General features: G+C 37.6%; 1 protein-coding gene across 1 annotated transcript; it reads left to right on the plus strand.

Moving 5' to 3' along the window:
* The first annotated feature begins 3,486 nt into the window (after window positions 1–3,486).
* Window positions 3,487–18,524, plus strand: prpf40a (PRP40 pre-mRNA processing factor 40 homolog A). The gene is made up of 27 exons (XM_007570277.2): window positions 3,487–3,587; window positions 4,882–4,962; window positions 5,102–5,245; window positions 5,883–5,966; window positions 6,328–6,346; window positions 6,442–6,470; window positions 6,610–6,651; window positions 6,771–6,881; window positions 7,318–7,438; window positions 7,693–7,717; window positions 8,262–8,480; window positions 9,314–9,419; window positions 12,384–12,448; window positions 12,551–12,715; window positions 13,643–13,751; window positions 14,352–14,502; window positions 14,629–14,762; window positions 14,935–15,049; window positions 15,318–15,409; window positions 15,526–15,642; window positions 15,951–16,088; window positions 16,190–16,285; window positions 16,383–16,469; window positions 16,562–16,652; window positions 16,738–16,799; window positions 16,872–17,027; window positions 18,142–18,524. Exons 1-27 carry the CDS (start codon window positions 3,585–3,587, stop codon window positions 18,229–18,231), a joined length of 2,652 nt encoding a protein of 883 aa, XP_007570339.1. The 5' UTR covers window positions 3,487–3,584; the 3' UTR covers window positions 18,232–18,524.
* The last annotated feature ends 1,768 nt before the right edge of the window (window positions 18,525–20,292 follow it).

A 20,292-nucleotide genomic window follows, 5' to 3' on the forward strand; every position in this document is an offset into this window, starting at 1 on the left:
CGGCGATAAAATATCGTGAAATATAGAGTTTGACATTTGCAGTGACATTCAGCAGGGTTGCCGGACTGAAAGCTCAAAGGTTTTCTGCCATCTTCACATTAGAAAACAGTTTGTAGTTGTGTGGGTGGGTGGATAGATGGGTTCACTGAAAAAAACAGAGACTCTGTTTGACCTAAATCGTGTGAAATCAGCGACTCTTTCAGAGAAAAGACTGTGAATAGGTAATCCCAGCCAATCAACAGCTTTGTAAGTTGTAAGTGTTAATTGCAATCCAGGGAGGAATCTGACTAAAACATAGTGGGGGGCTTTTTCCAACTTGTGTGATCATGGTAATTTGCAGAGCAGGTACTCGAACAAAATAGGACTCAACTTTTGACTCAACAATTAAACAGCAAACATCTGATTGTCTATGATTCAAAGAAAAAAGCTCCTCCTCAAGTTACCATACAAACTCTATTTGCAAATATCTACTGAGAGTTTAAAGAAAGTTATTTGCAACAACTGACAGGAGAGAAGCAATGGAACATTTGCAACATTTGCAATAAATAAATAAATAAATAAATAAATAAATAAATAAATAAATAAATAAATAATAAAAAGAATGTATATGGGAGGCTGGGTGGGATGTGTACTCATCTCCAAACATTTTCTAATATTTTGCTGCTTTCCTTGCCCCCTCTTTAAATCACAATTTTACATTTTTATGTTTACCAAATTATCCTTACAGTTTTTGTGTAAGGTACACTAAACTGCATTTTGTCTTATGAAAGGAGCTGCCATATAATACAATGCTTACACTCAAGGGAAATTTCACCCAGAAAATCTCTTTCTGATGTTTTCCACCAATAAATAACAGAGCTCTTCTGTGTTGCCTGTGAAGCAATATTGTTTGCTTTTTTACTCTGCTTTTTATTGATCATTTACCCATCATAGCGTCAATAACCATTCATAACACAGAAAGCTTTTAGAGTAAACCTGCTTCCTCAAGCAGCTTGTACTGAGAAAAAGTTGTGTTATTCCATGAGGTTTTGTTTGTTTGCCATGACTATAAACTGTATAAGGAGATCAAGAGGACTCCGTGCCTTTTCAAATATCTGTATGATTCTGTTCATCGTATATTAAATATTTACTGACTTTAATAAAAGATTGGGATGAGAAGACAGGTGCCAAAAATAGAAAAAAACCTGTTTATTTACAATTTTCTCACAAAACAGAAGTCTGAACAGATGGCTCCTTTATTTTTAGACAGGAAATTGAAAAGCAGCCTTTAATAGTAATACTGTGCTCTGTTGATAGTTAATGTGACCACATTTGACAGGAAGCCAATTGTCAGGATGAGACCAGAGTGCCTGTAAGGCAGGTCAGCAGTATGCTGAACTCAGTGGGTATAATGGCCAGAGGCAATCATTGACCACCTCATACATAGTCAATCAATAGCCCAAACAAACAAGAATGAGCTGCTGACAAACAGCGTTGGGCATAGAACATCAATGTACAGAAACATACTGCTGAAATATAGCATAGACATTTTGATGAGGAACAGATTTAGAATGTAATTTTCAGAAAGGTAATGAATAAGAATGCGTGACTTTGATTAGAAAGCTAATTTAAAGCCTCGAGGAAGAATGATGTTTCATTTGAGTGAGACGTCCTCCATTGATTCTTAAACTAGATTTTTTTTTAAACTTGTACACTGCAGTAAAATGCAGCAGGAGAGCCTGACTTTCTACCAACCAAATTGATCAAAATTACACTAAAAATGTATCTGTAAATACAAAAACTATAGTATTTGAAGGAACTGCACAAATCAGAAGTAGAAGGAAATTTAAGCCTGCCTTCCAAAAATATTGTGAACCTTTCATTGCCCTTATAGCTGCATTTTTTCAGGGTGTCCCAGATTTGCACTACTGAGAATTACATTGCTGCTTCAGTGGATATTCTTCAGGAGTGAAGAAGTAAAGGAGTTTGCCATTCTTTTCAGACTTTTTACTACTAAAAGATTGAGCTGGACTGTCACATAAAATTTCAACAAAATAAATAAAATGCAAAAATTCAAGGCATGTGAATATTTTTTAAGCTACTCTGTGTGTCTGCCTGTCTTGTCTATTTTGTGTCTTTTGGTGTGGTTGATTGACTCCCATCATTATGTTGAAGCTCCATCAGTTACTGCTGTTCCTCCTTTTTTTTTCTTTTTCCTTGTTAGGAGAATTGATTGGGAATTCTTCCATTCTTGTCAGGAAATGCATCAGAGTTTATTGCAGTCTGTCCCCAAGTGAGGGTTCATTCATCTCCCAGGCTCTTTGTTGCACGCTTCACACCTCAATAACACTTTAAATCCTAGGGACCCCAGAAATCATTGGCACTGAGAGGAATGCAGTTTACCTGTACACCATGTGAATTTGTTCTTTCGTTTTTATTATTTTGGAAAGAATTTGATTGTATAGCTGTTTGCTTGTTTATTTCATCTCTAGCCGACATTGTCATGATCTCATCACACTTTTTATCTTTATGTTCCAGGCTGTAGTTCTGGGGAAAAGGTTATGAAGCGAAACTGTGGCCACAGCCTAATTTTCACTTTTATTTTATCTTTCTGTATGAGCAAAAAGCAGTGTCACAGAATGCAATATTTGGAAAAACACAGTCAGTTTTTCCAGTTACTCCCAATACACTGAAGTCATTTTGCTGCATCTTGAAAACAGTCGTTGCATCTTTGGAAATTGATTTATGCTTCAGCATCTAAAAGAAGAAGGGAACTCTTATAAGTGCAGAGACTAGTTCAAATGGGGTGTCAAAATAGTGTAGTTAAAGATTATTGTTGTTATTATTTAGTATTTTTATTTCTTTTGGGGATTTGTGAATTGCTTGTGATGATGAAAGTAAATCAGATCACTAGACAACTGCACAGACATAAGGTGAATTTGAACAAGTTTTTTGTGTGTAGAAAACATGTTAATCTTTGAATGGGAAGTTTACCACTCTGTAGAATTAGAAGTGTTAATGACATGCCAAAGCTTTTCCTTTAGTTTCCTTTAGTTTTTTTAAGCAATATTTTATGTTGCAAGAGTGTGCTTTACCTAAGTGGTTAGTTACAATAAATTTTGGCTCAGGCAGACAGTCTGAGTGAGTGTAATATTTTTAGTTCAGCTTACACAGTAAACATTGACAAGATGTTTTATGCTGTAAACAAGCTCTGTAAATAATGTGTGTTTATAAATTTATGATCAGTTATTCAACTCATACCAAAATACTACTGTCATATGTTCCACATGCCTGTTTAGCTTGATACAAATTGGGAAAATTGTAAAATTATAAAAAGATTACAATCTTTTTATAAATAGAATAGAATAGAATAGGATAGAATAGAATATCCTTTATTATGCACTTGTCTTATTTATTTGTGTTTTATAATTTTCTTTTTATTAATTTACCTGAGTGCATGGCGTTGTTGCGCTTTTATGCGTTTTCCCGGCGCGCACTGACGTAACAGAAACTACCGCCTCACGTTTTTGCGTCACAAGGCAGTTAGACCAATCGCTGTGATCGTTATTGATAAGTGCTGGATTTCCTTGGACGTTGCCGTCAACATGGTGAGTTGACCTGCTTGAAAGAGAAGTTTTTAATAATTAGTAATGCTGCCGACAAAAAATATCAATAATCCACAACTTCAGTTTTCATTTTTCTTTGTGTGGTTGGAAGCCGCCTCTTAGCCTTCATGAAAAGTCGCCCAGAGGTGGCCGGTGCTAGTTAGCTTGTCGTGTTAGCTCTAGGCTAATATAGCGGCACATTCATACCACTATAGCATGGACTATAATCTGGAATCGATGCTGAGTGAAAACGAGTCGATTAGAACGAACAGTGGATATTTCTTTTTGTGAACACAGAATATTGGTTTTCAATTGTAACCCAATACACAAGCTGCTAATTTAAACGTATTGGGTCTGGTTTAGTAAACTCATTGTTACATTAACCTATTCTGTTCCAGTAGTTAGACGGAGCCTGGGCTCATTCATCATGGGTACTAGCATTTGTATTAGCCATAAGCTAATTATTCCAATTAAGATTCGTATGTGTTTACAAGCAGGACAAAAACTGGATTTCGTGGATTTATTTTTATTAAGTGTTTTAATTGCGATGATTTTGTACTATCGGATTTATCTTGAATAAAGCTTTCTGTGTCTTTAATTCATGTGTTCATTAAGACAATTTTTTACTTTGTCATTTGAAATGTCTGTATTGTAACTCCCCTTCACTACTATGTATCTTGAATGCAATTAAGCTTTCTATCAATTTATAACTTTGCTTCAGCACCTTTGTCATTCTGGTATTTTACTTAATTTATTATGAATGATGGAATGAAGTTTAAGTAGATGAAATTAGCTTAAGTGGACAATTAAGACGTCGACCTTTCTCGGAAAAATGCAATAGATCATTCTGGACTTTATTTAAAATTTTGAAATAAAGTTTGTGATCTGAAAAGTTGACATTGAGTGATACCACAGATTTTAATTCCATCTTTATGGACAAATCCAATACCACTTTGCACAACACTTGTGAAATAGAAAACCTTTGTAGTATTCAAAGTGGATTGTAGCATGTATCTATACCCAATATCTATACAGTAAATTAGAACATTTCATTTATTTCAGTTGCATTACGGTAAACATTATATAGATTTGTTACACACTGATGTTTTCAAGCCTTTCTTATTTATAATTTTAATAATCTGAAATTAGAATACTACAGCAGACCAAATTATTTCTTACCACTGTTTTTTTTTTTTTTTTACCTAATTCTTAAGAAAAACTGAAAATATTTATAATTTGTAACTTTCTTAAAGTTAGAACTTTACTAACTTAATGTTGTGTTTTTTATTCATGGCAGTCTTCAACGGAGACAAATAATGGCCCAAGCCAGGCGGCACCTTATGCAGCTGTCCCCCCTGCTGCCATACCGCCTCCATATGTAAGTAATTTCAAAACTTTGGTCAAAGTTAGCCTTTATGTTTTTTCTTTCAGCTGTCAAACTAGTTAAAATATCTGATTGAGTCATCCTTTACCAATTTAAAAATGCAATATCTCTCTCTGTTTCTTCAACTGACTAGATGGGACCACCAGGAATACCACCTCACTTCCCACCCATGGGAATACCCCCTATGGCGCAGCGACCTCCTAGCATGACTCCACTGCCACCTGGAATAATGCCACCAGGCATAATGCCACCAATGGCTGCTCCGCCAATGGGACAGGTAAGGTTTTATGTTAATCTCTTACACAAGATCTTGTGTCTCTCTGAACTGGACGTTTCTACTGCAATGAAACAGAAGTAGAGTTGAAAATAGCATCAATATAATCATAATTTTAAAGTTTAATTTATCTCTTCCTTCTTTCGAGGGCAATCAGTGAAAATACAGGTGTTGCAACAAACATAAATATTTCTTATCATCCTACTCGGTGTTTAATAGAAAATATAAATGAGTAAAATTGCATATTTGTTCTAAAATGAAACCGTTTTCGCAACAATTATTTATAATGTAGTATTTTTATTAAATGCACTCGCTAAGCAGAAACCTGTCCCATTTCTGCCAGCATATGTTTCTGCCTTGGCAACATTAAGAAGGTGTGATTTCAGAAAGAGAGTCGGCATAAAGAGTCACAATCTTAGAAAGTAAACGAGCGGAGTGGAGTCTCGGTGCATTTGCATCGCACAGATCACAAGCCGTGTTATCACATGATTAAATTAGCACAGCAAACATAACTTCAGTCTCACCTTGTCCCTGAAGTTACAAGCAGCTCGTCATGCTCACAGTCTCACACTCTCATTGTGTCTGAAGATTTGTGTTGGTATGAAAATGTCTGAATGTTTCATGATTCTTCTTTTATTAGATGCCAAGCATGATACCGCCCATGATCCCGGGAATGATGCTGCCTCCTCGGATTCCAGCTGCGACCGTACAGCCGACGGGACCCGTACGTCTCACTGTCTGTCTCTTTATGTTGGCTTCACAGACCTCAGAAATGACCTGTGATCCAGAAAATGCCAAATGAAGCATTTAAGCAACATACAGTGCCATGAAAAAGTAGCCGTCTCCTTACAGATTTCTTCTGGTTTCACTTGTCACACTTAAATCTTAAAAATGCATAATCTATAATTATGGTTACAATAAGTCATCATGTTGTAATTTTTGGCTCTAGTTGAATTATATCATAATTCCACTATATTAAAAAAAGAGCTTTTTATTGTTTAATATTAGTTTCTGGTAAGTTTCTAGTCTATTTTGTTCATGTTTGTGCCAGTAAAATAATATTTTTTCTTATTTTGTTTCTCCAGCCTGGTGTTGACACCACAGGTATGATCCAGTTTACAAATCAATATCCAGTTTACAAATCAATATCTTTGTTCTGATTTGCTTACGTCTCAATATCTGACATATTTCTCTTTCAGTCCCTGCAGCAGCTGCACCTGGAACAACTGTACGTTTGTCACTTTTTTTTTTCTATACAGTCACGTTTCATAAATTAGAACATACGTTTCAACAGTGTTGACTTGTCTTTTTTGCTCCTGCATTTTCTTTTAGCAGTAAATGTTAATTCATTTCTTTTATTCCTGCAGAGTGGAACAAATGGATCCCCTCCAGAAGAACAGCCAAAGAAGGTTGGCACACACTAATATATCCAAAAGACTGTTAAAGTTTTCAAAGAAGGAACCACAAAAACTTTATATATTGATTGAAAGTGGCTAACTTTAAATACCTGTTTTTGTTATTTTTGTAGAAATCTGTGTGGACAGAACACAAATCTTTAGATGGGAAAACATATTATTACAATACAGAAACCAAACAGTCCACATGGGAGAAACCGGATGAACTGAAATCTCCTGCAGAGGTATGTACTTTTACTGTTCCACAACCTGGTTTAATAGACTGCTGATAACTAATCAAATACTCGTTGGCCTGTACAGTAGGAGACATACTTTAGCATAAATTTATCAATGTATATGCCAAAACTGTTGTTTTTACCCTTTTATGTTGATTTAACTAAATACTGTTTTTTTTTTTTTTTACTCCTGTTTTCAAGATATGAAAAAACGTCTAAATGTGGTTTAATTTACTAAAATGTGTCGGACTGTAAATGGCATTAAATTGCTTGTACATATACATCTCAATTGAATTAAAATCATAAAATCCAAAATATTGAATTGCAGAGGAATGTAATATATTTTAAGCATTTCTTTCAGTTATTTTGATAAGCATTGCATTCTTCTTATGAAAATGATCCCAAAACCCATAATGATGATGATCTGTTTTACTGTTTGTTTTAGCAAATGCTGTCTAAATGCCCCTGGAAGGAGTACAAGTCTGACACAGGGAAGCCTTATTATTACAACTCTCAGACAAAGGAGTCCAGATGGACCAAACCCAAGGAGCTGGAGGATCTGGAGGGTAAAATATGGTGTCTCGTTTTTCAAGCTTATGTTTAATCTGAACGGTCTGAGCCGTCTGCTGGCATGTGCAACAAATTAATAAAAGCATAAATGAGTTCAAGAATCACTGTTGTACAAAGATTAGACAGAATTTTTTCAAGAAAACATGTTGGCATGTTATGTGCATTGATCAGTGTGCGGGGCGTTTCTTTGTACTTTGCTTTAAAGACGAAGCAGAGACCCATTAATGGCTTCTTTATTTGTCTGTTCCAGCTATGATCAAAGCAGAGGAGAGTGGGTAAGTTGTTTTTTAAGCCATCTGTTTCTCCTCTTTGCTCCATTATCTGCTCTCCGTGGCCAAACAATTTTCATTTGGTATTCAGAAGACACAGAATGGTTACCAACACCAAGGTTTCACACATTGTCCGTCTTCCCATTCATGCTGTTTAAAATCCTCTAAATAAGACAGACCAGAGTTTCTTTATAAGAATAGTTTGGCTCTTCCTGACCTGTTGCTGCACACTGGCAGTCAGCTGGCTGGAAGAAACCTTCTAAACTTAATCTTTTCCAATTGTGAAGGTTTATTAAATTTTTTGCAATATCTTTATTTAAAACTTTTGATTATGAGCAGGTGTCAAAATCAGGGTAACAATACACATTAACATTTTAATGATTGATACGTTTAATTGTTTTAGCAGCGGTTGGAATATTTTTTCTTTTCTGATTTAGATTAAGGTGTTTAGAACATAGTATATACTTGTTTTGTCTTAATCTTGTGAAAGCATGTTATTTACACTGGAGATAGCAGTTTTTGTGTTAGTAACATCATGGTTTCATTCCAGAACAACAGAGGCTGCGGCTCCTGGAACGACTGCAGCTCCTACAGCGCAGGCCGATCAAAATACAACCGCCATGGTGACCGTAAAGGAGGCGGAAACTGCAGCGGCGGTCCCAGAGGAGCAGCAGTCCCAGGTGACCTCGCATCAAACAGCTGAGGTCAAGGCTGTGGAGGCACCTGTGACTTCCTCAGAGAGCGCCGTCGTTGCAGAGAGCAAACCCAGGTAAACAACAGTTGGCTCCGCTTCAAGCTCACATTAATGTAAATATTAAATCTCTGGCTAACATTATTTATGTTCACTTTATTAGAGGATGCTCTAATCCTCTTTTACAAGTCCAGTGCTTGTAGATTTTTTTAATAGAGCTGATTTATGCCATTAACATTGGAGGGAAATTTGAAGGGCATCGTTTTGTAGAATGATTTGTGAAACCTATGAATATTCAAGCAGATGCAGATCAACTGAAGTTATTTAAAATTTGAAAACAGAAGGTATTTTCTTTCCCATTTCAAAGAACAGTTGCATTTTAGGTCATAAATTTGCCAAGATTTTCCTCATTACTTAATTTACATGTACTTATGTGTTTGTGTATTAGTTTATTCTTTGCTTTTTCGGTTCTTGTTTTTATTGAGAATTGGTCTCTTGGCATCAGTTTTCTCCCTGACTTGTTTGTGGTACTAAAATCAAACTAAACCAGGGGTGGGCAATCCTGGTCCTCAAGGGCCAGTGTCCTGCAACTCTTAGATGTCTCCCTGGTCCAACACACTTAAATCCAATAGCTGAAACACTTCGTAAGTGCAGGCAGGTTCTCCAGAGTCCTGCTAATGACCTCATTATTTGACTCAGGTGGGTTGAAGAAGAGACACCTCTAAAAGTTGCAGGAGATCGGCCCTCCAGGCCTGGAGTTGACCACCCCTGAACTAAACGCACTTTCTTGAGTAACAGTAACATCCACAGAGATCCAGACTTTTGTCTTTTAACGTTAAATAAGGTAATTGTCAAGTGCTTTTAATAATGAACGCAGTGTAACAAATGTTATTATTCTTATTTGTTTTCAGCGTCGAAGTCAAAGAAGAAGAGCGACCTGAACTTCAGAAGAAAACCTATAAGTGGAACACAAAAGAAGAAGCCAAGCAGGCCTTCAAAGAGCTGCTGAAGGAGAAGGTGAGCCCAGGAGCCAGGTGGCTATTTTGACCTAAAGGAAAGGATCATTTAATCTTTAAAAGAAAAGTTAGAGGTGGATATAGTCTCATTTACCAAAAAGCACTTTTAGACACATTTTAGGACTTATTTTTCTTCTTTAGGTTGCAGCACCATCAGCAGGCTTAAATAACTGGGCATATCCCAAATATACTGCATGTGAATTTATGAAAACAAACATAACTTTCTGCTCTTGGCCTAAAAAAACACCATCATTTAGTGCTTTTTACTGCTGTTTTGAATTCTTCTTGTAATCTGAAAAAGAAAAGTTCTCAGTCAGTTCTAGCCCAAACCAGAGGTTTAATTAAAACGCAGACTTTGAGGATATCAAAAGCTGCTTTACCGATGTTGAAAATGGTGTCAGTACTAATGGTGCAGATGATTTCCTGAAACCAAATTTATGTTTTAAACCAGATATGCACCTATAACTGGATCATCAAATATTTTCCAGCTCTTCTTTGGTCTTTATTCGTTAGGCCAGATATTGGAAATCTGAAAATGTTTTCTCCTGTTCATTAAAGGCATCGAAATTAAGAATTTCCATAATGTTTGGTCCCTAAAATCCTTTTATTTGCATTATTTTACCTTTTGGTGTGTTGAAAAAATCAGATAAAGTCTTCAGTCTTCTTCTGTTGCTCTGTTTTGTTTCACCTGACTGGGTGAATGTTTTGTAGTTCAAACTTTTCAGTAGCGATCACCAGAGCTGCCCAGTATACCCAATCAAAATTATCCCATTAACTCTGTGCTATATTTCAAAGAGTTTGGAGGATTTGGTGTGTTAATTGTCAGGCCTCCAGTCTTTGCATATTGACAATATATTGGGCTGCATGTAATGACTCTTAAGTGCTCTTGAGTCCTGGTCATATTGTTAACAAAAGAAAAGTGTTTGGAAAATGTAGGCTAATTGTAATCAGCATTGTTTGTCTTCAGTAAGAGTATTACAGTGAAATATTTCCTTAATATTGTGCAGCTCTTGTGTTTCCAATCAGGGGAAGAGCCTTTCTTTATCAGCTGTAGCAGCTCAAACCGTCAGTCATTTGAAATGCCTTCTTAAAATCCATTTTTCACTTGCGTTTAGTTGCAGCTGGGAGGTCATGGTGACCTTTATTATGCAGTTCATTTTTTTGAAATCATGTCTGAAACATTTTGTTCATGTTTTGTCGGTTTTCGTTTGCTCTTTCTAAAGCTCTATTAATAAAAAAAAAAAAAAAATCATTGTATTGTTTTTTACATAAATAATTTACAAACTTGAGTTTAGAAAAGTATGAAATTTAAAATCTGTAGAAACTCTGCTGGTTAATCATTTGTTGCATAATTGAGATACTATTATTAATAATAATCTTGATGATATTTATACACTGTAGGATGTTGCAGTATTACTATTTTTCTCACTAGAAAACAGTCAGTGTTGTATTTTGGTTTATGGGCTTCTGAAAAGCCTCCATGTCTCCTTTCTCTACATTCCCCACCGACAGCTGCTTTGCTGTCACTCTTTTCTCTCTAATTGCGTGAAACATGTGACATAAAACGTGAGCGCTCCTCTTAGCGGGAGATGTTTAGCTACCTCTGTCTGCCGAGCCTTTATGAGTTTCTCGTCGCATCCTCTGCATCCTGATCTCAATCTAATTCCCCCCCCTCCCTTCAGCCCCTGGGAAGTCTGTTAAGCTCACCTCCTGTTGCTGTGACCGTGTTGTTTACAAGTAGCACGGCGTGCCAAGCGCGCCCCACCTCGATTGTTGCTATATTTAGGTGCTTTTTAATTTTGTGCACAAAGCTCTCCTCTGAGATTGCTTGCCATTTCCTTCCAGATCTTAATGGGTCTGTCTTTATGATTAGCTTTATTGGATCACAGGCAGAGGGGGCTGGCTGGGATTAAGACAGTGAGAGAAAGTGGCATGCCTCAGTGAGTTAGAATAACTGTGACAAGTGACGAGACAGCAGCGCGGTGGAATCAGTCCATAATGGATGAAGGAGCCACTTTCTGAGAGAGAGGCACGCTTATAAAGAAAGGGCGCTTATATAAGCCATCAGTGGCACTACTTGAATTATTGTCACTCCACACCTCATAAACAAGCAGCTTGAAGCAATTAGGGAATTACTTTTTGTCCTTTTTCCATGATTTCCAAAAAGGTTATTTTCCTTGAGTTATAATTTTGCTATATTTATGAGTTTACAGGTGCATTTCAGTAAATTAGATTATGATTTAAAACTCAATTTGTTTCTCTTGGTAAGTTCAAAGAGTGTAGTTTTTCAAACTAATTTGAATAATTTAGGCTACAGCTAATAAAACATAAAGATATAGCTTGTTAGAAAATGTATTTATAAAAGTAATAAAAAAAATGTTTTTAATGGAGAAATAACAATCAAGCAGAGACCCCTGACTAAACAAAGGAAAGTTGAGCGGAAGGAAAATCTGTGGTATTCACCCTATTTGTGCATGTGTGATGGGAATCTTTCATTCTAAAAGATCCAACCAAGAACTGAATTTGTAAATTAGCCCGTGGACTAGAAAACCTTCATACAAAACAAAACAGTGGCTGCTTTGTTTTTATTATGTGCCATTGTTAACAGTGCTGTCCTTGATTAAATAAACTTGAATTCAACTGAATTAAACACTTTCTTTTTTCTTCCACTCAACTTCCCATCAATATTCTTTGACACAGAACTTGTTTACAGCTTGTTTCTTAAGCAATAGCTTTTAAAGGCCTATCTATCCATGCTGTTGAGGATGTCAGTGGCTGCTGGAGAACTGCTACGTCCACAATCTACATAGTTGTACAAGTTCTGACTTTCTAAAAATCTCGATTGTATTTATTTTTTCCAATTGTCAAAATCCAAGTAAATAAATATCCTAATGTGTGGAATTGCACCTTTTATATGTGTTTTAGTGTCTTACTCCATTGTCACATTGTATTCTTTTCATTTTAGGGTGTTTCCTCAAACTCCTCATGGGAACAGGCCATGAAGCTGATTATCAATGACCCTCGCTACAGGTGGAGGATTCACAGATTGCTCACCGTACTTTCTAGACACAACTCTAATTTATTACATTAATTGTCTTCATGACATTAATTTTCTCTCTCCGCTATCAACAGTGCTCTTCCCAAACTGAGCGAGAAGAAGCAGGCGTTTAATGCCTACAAAGTCCAAACCGAGAAGGAGGAGAAGGAAGAGGCCAGGATTAAATACAAGGAGTCCAAAGAAAAGTTCCAGAGGTTCTTGGAGAATCATGAGAAGATGACGTCCACCACCAGATACAAGTAGGTGGCTGCTGGGATTTGTTAGAGTACATGCGTGTTTTACCATGGATTGATTAGTGCTGCTCTGAACTGTCAATTTCATTACACTGACCTGATCAATAAAAGGTCATCTATGGTTTAGGCACACCCTCATGCTGCTCAGATCCACGTAATCCTCACTGTGGATGAGTTTGCGTTTGGAGAATTTGGTTTGTGTTTGTTTCCTCATCTCCATTTTGTCCTGTACAAAGTTACCAAATAATTTTAATGTAAACATTGTGAATTATTTTTAGTTTCATCAGTATCAACAAAATTGGCTTTCCTCTGTTATATATACACAAAGAGACACATTTGAAATGCAATATGAAGTTTTTTATTTTTAATGAGCTTGACTATTGGAAGTTAAACTCATCGGTGGTTATTATAGCATCTGGTTTGTCAGTTCTTGGGTTTGGCATATGGGTGAAAGTCACCGTATCAGACCCTCGGCTGGTGACCTTGACAGCGAGCCGGTTTCAGAGTTCTGCTGGCACCAGCTTGTAATCTGGGATGAGTCACAACAGGCAGCGTGAGAGTGATAGCAGGACTTTCTGATGGTGTGTTTCTCATCTTTTATTAATTGCACAGTTGCCAGTCAGAGGTGCTAGCTCTCCTTAAAGTCAGCGTTATAAAATCAGTCAGTTGCCATCATAAAGAAATTTTAAAAAAAAAGCTTCAGTTATATACACTAAACTGTGTGTTTTATGTGCTTATTCAAATGTATGCAATCAGATTTAAAAGTGCATCTGGTGTTTTTAATTTATTTTATTTTTTTATAGAGACGTGTAAAATGTAATTGGCTTGTGAAATGCCGCCATCATGTGGCGAGTTTGCGTGAAAATGATTTAAACCAGCTGTGTGTGTGCTTGTGGGTGCGTGTGCGTGTGTGTATCTGTATCTGTGATCCAGGAAAGCAGAGCAAATGTTTAATGAGCTGGAAGTGTGGAGCTGCGTTCCTGAGAGAGACAGACTGGAGATCTACGAAGACGTGTTGTTCTACCTGGCGAAGAAAGAGAAGGTAAGGCGCTGCCTCACTGCGTGAAAACGTTCTCCGTTATAAAACATTCAGCAGTACGAGGTCTATATGTGTGAAACAATGCATTATGGGAATATACAGCACTGGAAAAAAAAAATAAGAGGCCACTTAAAATGATCGGTTTCTCTGATTTTACTTTCTATAGGTGTATGTTTGAGTAAAATGAACATTATTATTTTATTTTATGAACTACTGACATGTCTCCGAAATACCAAGCTATTTGCAGAAAATAAATGGTCAAAATCACAAAAACGATACAGTGCTTTCAGACAAAGTATTTCAAAGAAAACAAGTTCATATTAATATAGAAACAACAATACTAATGTTTTAACTCAGGAAGAGTTCAGAAATCAATATTTGATGGAATAACCATGAGGTTTTCAATAGGGTTCAGTGCACTGGTCTAGGTCTTTATTTCTAATGTCAGAGTTGCATCCACTTGCAACTCTCCATCTTTAAAACATTACCTCTGTAATTATATTGAATTTAATCATAATTTAGCTTGGAAGAGTCTTTCATGTTGACTTTAAAGCAAACTTGGAACGATAATACTTAACTTCCTGGTTTTGTATTTTCCTGCAGGAACAAGCCAAGCAGCTGAGGAAGAGGAACTGGGAAGCTCTGAAGAACATCCTGGACAATATGGCCAACGTGACATATCGCACCACCTGGTCCGAGGCCCAGCAGTATCTGCTGGACAACCCCACGTTTGCCGAGGACGAAGAGCTGCAGAGTACGAGAATAAAACCAATTTCCTATCATGGATTCAGATGCAGAGTTGATGTGAGAAATGTGTTTGCATGGCAGCAGCGGGCTCAACTCTGAATGTAATGTATGTTTTGTTGTTATCTGCCGACAGATATGGATAAAGAGGACGCCCTCATCTGTTTTGAGGAGCACATTCGAGCTCTGGAGAAGGAGGAGGAAGAAGACAAGCAGAAGACTCTCCTCAGGGAACGGAGACGGCAGCGCAAGAACAGAGAGTCCTTCCAGGCACGTACCGCTCCACGCACTTAAGAGATGGTTCAATCACCTACTAATCACATCTAATCTTGTTTTAAAATGCTAAAAATAAGTAGAAGAAGAAAAATGTTTTATTCCAACAGTTGCTGTCTCAAATTTATATTTATCATCTTTTTTTTTTTTTTTTTTTTCTTTTGCACAGAAATTTCTGGATGAGCTCCATGATCACGGCCAGCTTCACTCCATGTCCTCGTGGATGGAGATGTACCCGACCCTGAGCTCTGACATGCGCTTCAGCAGCATGCTGGGCCAGCCTGGTACGGCAGCGGGGCGCATCACACGTGACTGCACACGTCTGTGATGAGCTAAGAGCCGCGCAGCACGTGGACGAGACATGAACACAGAAATACACTCAGTTCATTTCTCAGTTCATTTCACTTACTAATTTAATATAGAGTTGGATTGCATTGTTACTGAAATTGTTTATTATCCACTTTATCTCTATTATTCTCACCCTTTTTCTTTTCTTTTTTTTTTTGCTTTTCTTTCATAACCGTTTTGTATCCGTCTTGTGTCTTTCTGCAGGTTCCACTCCTTTGGACCTCTTCAAATTCTACGTGGAAGACCTGAAAGCCCGTTACCACGATGAAAAACGAATAATCAAAGATATCCTCAAGGTAAGCCAGAGGAAATCAGAATTGGGACTTCAGGGAATTATTTTGGGAACAATCTGTGATATCGCTGTTAAACTCTGAGGTTTTGTTCACGAGTCTCGGTGTCTGTGTTTACTCAGGATAAAGGCTTCCTGGTGGAAGTGAACACCAGCTTTGATGACTTTGGATCCGTTATCAGCTCAGACAAGAGAGCCACTACTCTGGATGCTGGGAACATAAAGCTGGCCTTCAACAGTGTAAGACTCACTTACCAGTTGTATGAAAAAAAATTCTGCAAATTGGTACAGAAGCATGATGCATGCACAACATGAAATATTATCAGTGAGCTGATTTTTGTATTTCTTGCAAGCAAATAAAAAGTGCAGCAGCAGGTTTGGGAGGGGCAGGGCTATGCTATTCTGTAGCTCCATATAATCCAAGAAAACACCAGGCAACTTTCTCTGGCATCTCACTCCTCATTGTTTCTCTGTATGTCTCTTGTCAAATTGTTTTTGTTTTGTTTTTTAATTCATGATTGAATATGTTTAAACTTCTTTCTGAGCAGTTACTGGAGAAGGCTGAAGCCAGAGAGCGAGAGCGAGAGAAGGAGGAGGCCCGCAAGATGAAGCGGAAAGAAGCAGCTTTCAAAACCATGTTGAAGCAGGCCACGCCGCCGCTGGAGCCAGAGGCCTCATGGGAGGAAGTATGCGCAAATAAAATCCCTTATATTTTCAGTTTCCTGTTCAGTTTTTCTTTTTTTATTGTGCTTAATGGTTTGTGACGGATGACATTTGACTGTTTCAGGTCAGAGAAAGATTCCTGAAAGAAGCTGCCTTCGAAGATGTGACGCTGGAGTCAGAGAGGAAGAGGATATTCAAAGATTTCATGCATGTTCTGGAGGTGAGGTTCCCACGATCACCGCGAGGAAAGCAAGGAGTTTATCCGTCCAGATCGTAGTCATGCTTACCTTTTTTTTATTTATGTATTCCTCTGCCAGCATGAATGCCAGCATCACCATTCCAAGACAAAAAAGCATTCAAAGAAGTCCAAGAAGCACCACAGGAAGCGATCACGCTCTCGATCAGTCAGTTGCTCTCAGTACTTAAAAAGAATAAATCACAAGTTGTGCTTAACAAGCATTTAACAATTTCTGAAACTTTCTATTTGTCGTCAAAGGCGTCAGAGTCAGAGGAGGAGGAGTACCACAAGAAGAAGAAGCGCTCCCAGTCCAAATCTCCCTCCGAGCGTTCTTCTAGTGGAGAGTCTGGTGAGTGTTTTTCCCGGCTCAGTGAATCATTTGATCGCCATGTGGAAGAAATGCAGCCCTGTTTGTATGTTCTGCTTCAAAACAGAGCGAAGCTATAAAAAATCCAAGAAGCACAAGAAGAAAGGCAAGAAGAGGCGCCACAAGTCTGTGAGTAAACCGGAGCTCCATGCAGCTTTTTGCAACGTTTATCGTGAATTTGACTATAGCCATGACAAACAGGCCTCACCGGACTCTGACGGCGAGAAGAAAGGAAGAGAGCGCGATGGGAAACGGGAGCGAGATTCAGAGAAGGATAAAGAGAACGACAAGATTCGGGGGAAATCTCGCTCAGAGTCTAAACAGAAATCTCCTAAAAGGAAAGCAGCCAAAGAGGAGGTGAATTTACGTCACTAATTCCACAGTGCCTTGTCAAAGGGTTCTTAGCACACAAGCTTTTGTCATTTTGTCGCATTTAAACCACAATCTGAAAAGTGTGGCATGTATTTGTATTTAGCCCCCCCCTCTCCTCCCCCCTCCTGAGATAAAACTTTTTAGAACCATATTCCAATGCAATTCAGTCTACAGGTCTTCTGGGTTTTGTCTCCAGCTTTCTAGAGACTTGGACATTTTATTTTTTTGACGTTCTTTTTTTTTTTTTTTTTTTGCAACACAACTCAAATTCAGAAATCAGATTGTATGGAGAGAAGATATGGACATAAATGTTCAAGTTTTCACTCAAGTTCTCAATTGGATTTAGGTCTGGAAAGTGAAAATGTTCTGTATCTTATTTTGTAGCATCTAATAGGTTTTCTTCTAGCATTTTCCTGCATTTACCTTCAACCATATCCCCATCAACCCTTGCCAGGTTCCTTGTTCCTGCTGAAGAAAGGCATCCCCACATCATGATGCTGCCACCACCATGTTTCCTAGTGGAGCTAGAGTGATGGGCAGTGGGAAGTTTTAAGTTTCAGCTATATGTATATTTAAATTTGGTGGTACAAAAGTGAAAAGCGTAAAGCGGTTGTGTTGTTAGGGTTTTGTATTTTGCATAGACATGTTTATAATAAAAGTTTTGTTAAAAAAAATAAAATAAATGAATTTGATTATTTAAAAATGATTAAATTAAGGAATAAATATGTCAGCAAGATTTCGAACTCCATTTTTACCAGCTTGGGTTTCAGACCGCTGCAGTTGCTAGGCAACAGGACATACACTGAGGTAAGGGTAAGGGAGAAAGATCTAAAGACTAGACCGTTCACTTCTGGTCGGTGCAGTGGACACACCGATGCATCTCGTTTTCTCCCATTGCTGTTGTGCATTCCTCTCTGTTTTGGTCTGTCCCATGAAGTCTCAGTAAAATACATTCTTGTTTATTGAAGTATGACCTCTGGAAGGTCGAAAGGCGTTGTTTGTCTGCTGGTTTTCAATGTGTATTTAAATGGAGAGAAACTGGACAGAGGCTGTGAATACTTGGGTTAGTGTTTACTGAGTCCTTGTGTGTTCTGATCAGGGTGGCTGGGACACGTCAGGCAGTGAGCTGAGTGAAGGAGAGCTGGAGAAGAGAAGAAGAACTTTACTGGAACAGCTGGATGCACCTTGAAACTGTGTTCATGCCACTGTTTTCTGCTATTTGAACACTTCAGCAAACGGGCATTCCCCCCACCGTAGGCTCACCTGACTGTGCAGGCTGCCCCTCTCTGAATGAGGAAACGTGCTATTAATGGGAATGCTCTACACTTTTTATTTTGTGACTAATCTGATTTCAGGAATCTTGTCACCTGATCAGTCTGTGACTTGTTAGCTCTGGATATCTTCTTTAGGGGGCTGTAGATTGTTTTTTCATTGACAGTCATTTTTATGATTTCATTTCAATAAAGGCATACCTTGAAGCCACGCTTATTGTCTTTTTCAAAAAGTTAGGTTTTACTTACAGTAATTGTACACAGAAAGGTATTAATTGGTCAGGGTTCTGTTTTATTATTCTTAGTAAAGCCTAATAAAAATATATCAATTACCAAGGACAGATGTGGATTTTTTTTTAATTTACAACACAAACATTTACATCAAAATATAATCATGCGTCAGTTCGATTTTCATCTTGCATGTTTACCTTATTTTATTAAACGGTTTAAAGATGGAAATGGCTAACACCCAGACTTGTTTGCGATTGGGAATTTTTTCCCGATACCAGTTCGGCATTTTATGAACATTGATGAACAGACAAGTTTACATTATTAGTCTCCAATAATGACTTATTAAAAAACTAATGATTAGTAAAAGTAAATTCTACTGAAATATATCGCTCAAAGATTTGTTACGTTTCAGTTCACTTTATCATTCCGTTGCCTTCCTAAAATAATAGCCTGTCATTTTTTTCATAAGTGAATTTGGGGGTGGGGGAGACAAGAAACAACTGTTTTGATTGCCCTAAAATGATTTGAGCTATTAATTTATGGAGGTGACGGTTTCTAATTTTTGGTTGACAGATGGTGCTTTCGTGGTCTTCATCTGTAATACTGAACACGCTTCAGAGTATGTGTGCTCTGGTCGCTTATTGAGTCGCTCATCTTCAGTTTCGGTTCTGGATTTTTCTCTTGTTCACTTCTTACCTGTGTCTATGACCACAGTAAATTATAATGGAAACTTAAAATGTTAGGAAGAATTTTAGTTTTCCAGATGAAGGATTAGGACCATGAATGGACCACCTCTGAACCAATCAAAAACACTGAAAAAAACAACAGCGAAGGTAGTTTTCTTTACTGTCATTTGGCTAATAGGAAAATCTTCATGAGTTAACCCTCCTTAAATTAACACTTATTAGCTCAGTTTGTTGAGTCGGAAGCTAACTGAAACCGGGTATCAGATATCGTATCTTCATTTATCATGAGCATAGAGCGCAACATGGTCTCCAAGCTTCGTTACATGACAAAGATGGCAATGAGTAAATGGTCTTCACTGAGCTGAAAAATCGTCATAATTAAATTTTAGCAGAATAACTACATAGATTAGCGGATGTTACTTCCGTTTTTTAGATTGGATTATTCCTGTAGCTAGGCTTGCGTTATAAATCACATCATTTAGCTTTATGTGCGAGTCCCTACGATGCCACCTACTGACCAGCCACTGTAAATGCAAAATGTCACTACACCCACATAATCTAGAAATGCCGAGAGAATATATTGCTACTAAAATAAAATAGTTGCTCCTGTTAAGTTCTGATTTTATATTGGAAGGTGAGGGCCAAAAAAATCATTGCCCACTAGGAGAGAGATTATTGTACAGCAAGTTCCACTGATAAATTGACTGTTGTCACACAATCACTCAATTACTAAAATCAGACTTAATTGTAAACTTTGTGATCTTCATCACCTGCCTGCAGTAATAAAACGTCAGAATGTGCAACAAATCCACAACACACACTCCTTTATTCAGTGTAAATAGTTTATTATACATCTTGAAAATCTCATATCACCTATTCTTAAAAAAAGGGGGTTATTTAGAACCGAGACCTGTCTACAATACATTTGTAGTGAGAGGAGAAAATGCCAGTAATACCCAGTTGCACGCAGTGAAGCTGAGAGAAAAACAAGCAGAATAGCACAGTCTTTAACAGGACACAGTATCGCTCTGTCAGTTCATTACAGGCCAACTAATTGTTTTA

Source organism: Poecilia formosa, unplaced genomic scaffold (assembly GCF_000485575.1).
Source record: "Poecilia formosa unplaced genomic scaffold, Poecilia_formosa-5.1.2 Scaffold257, whole genome shotgun sequence".
NCBI classification, from domain to species: domain Eukaryota; kingdom Metazoa; phylum Chordata; class Actinopteri; order Cyprinodontiformes; family Poeciliidae; genus Poecilia; species Poecilia formosa.

Coding starts and splice junctions, on each gene's coding strand:
- prpf40a (XM_007570277.2), top strand. Junction 6,652..6,770: donor CAGAAGAACAGCCAAAGAAG/GTTGGCACACAC, acceptor TTATTTTTGTAG/AAATCTGTGTGGACAGAACA. Junction 16,470..16,561: donor AGCGATCACGCTCTCGATCA/GTCAGTTGCTCT, acceptor TTGTCGTCAAAG/GCGTCAGAGTCAGAGGAGGA.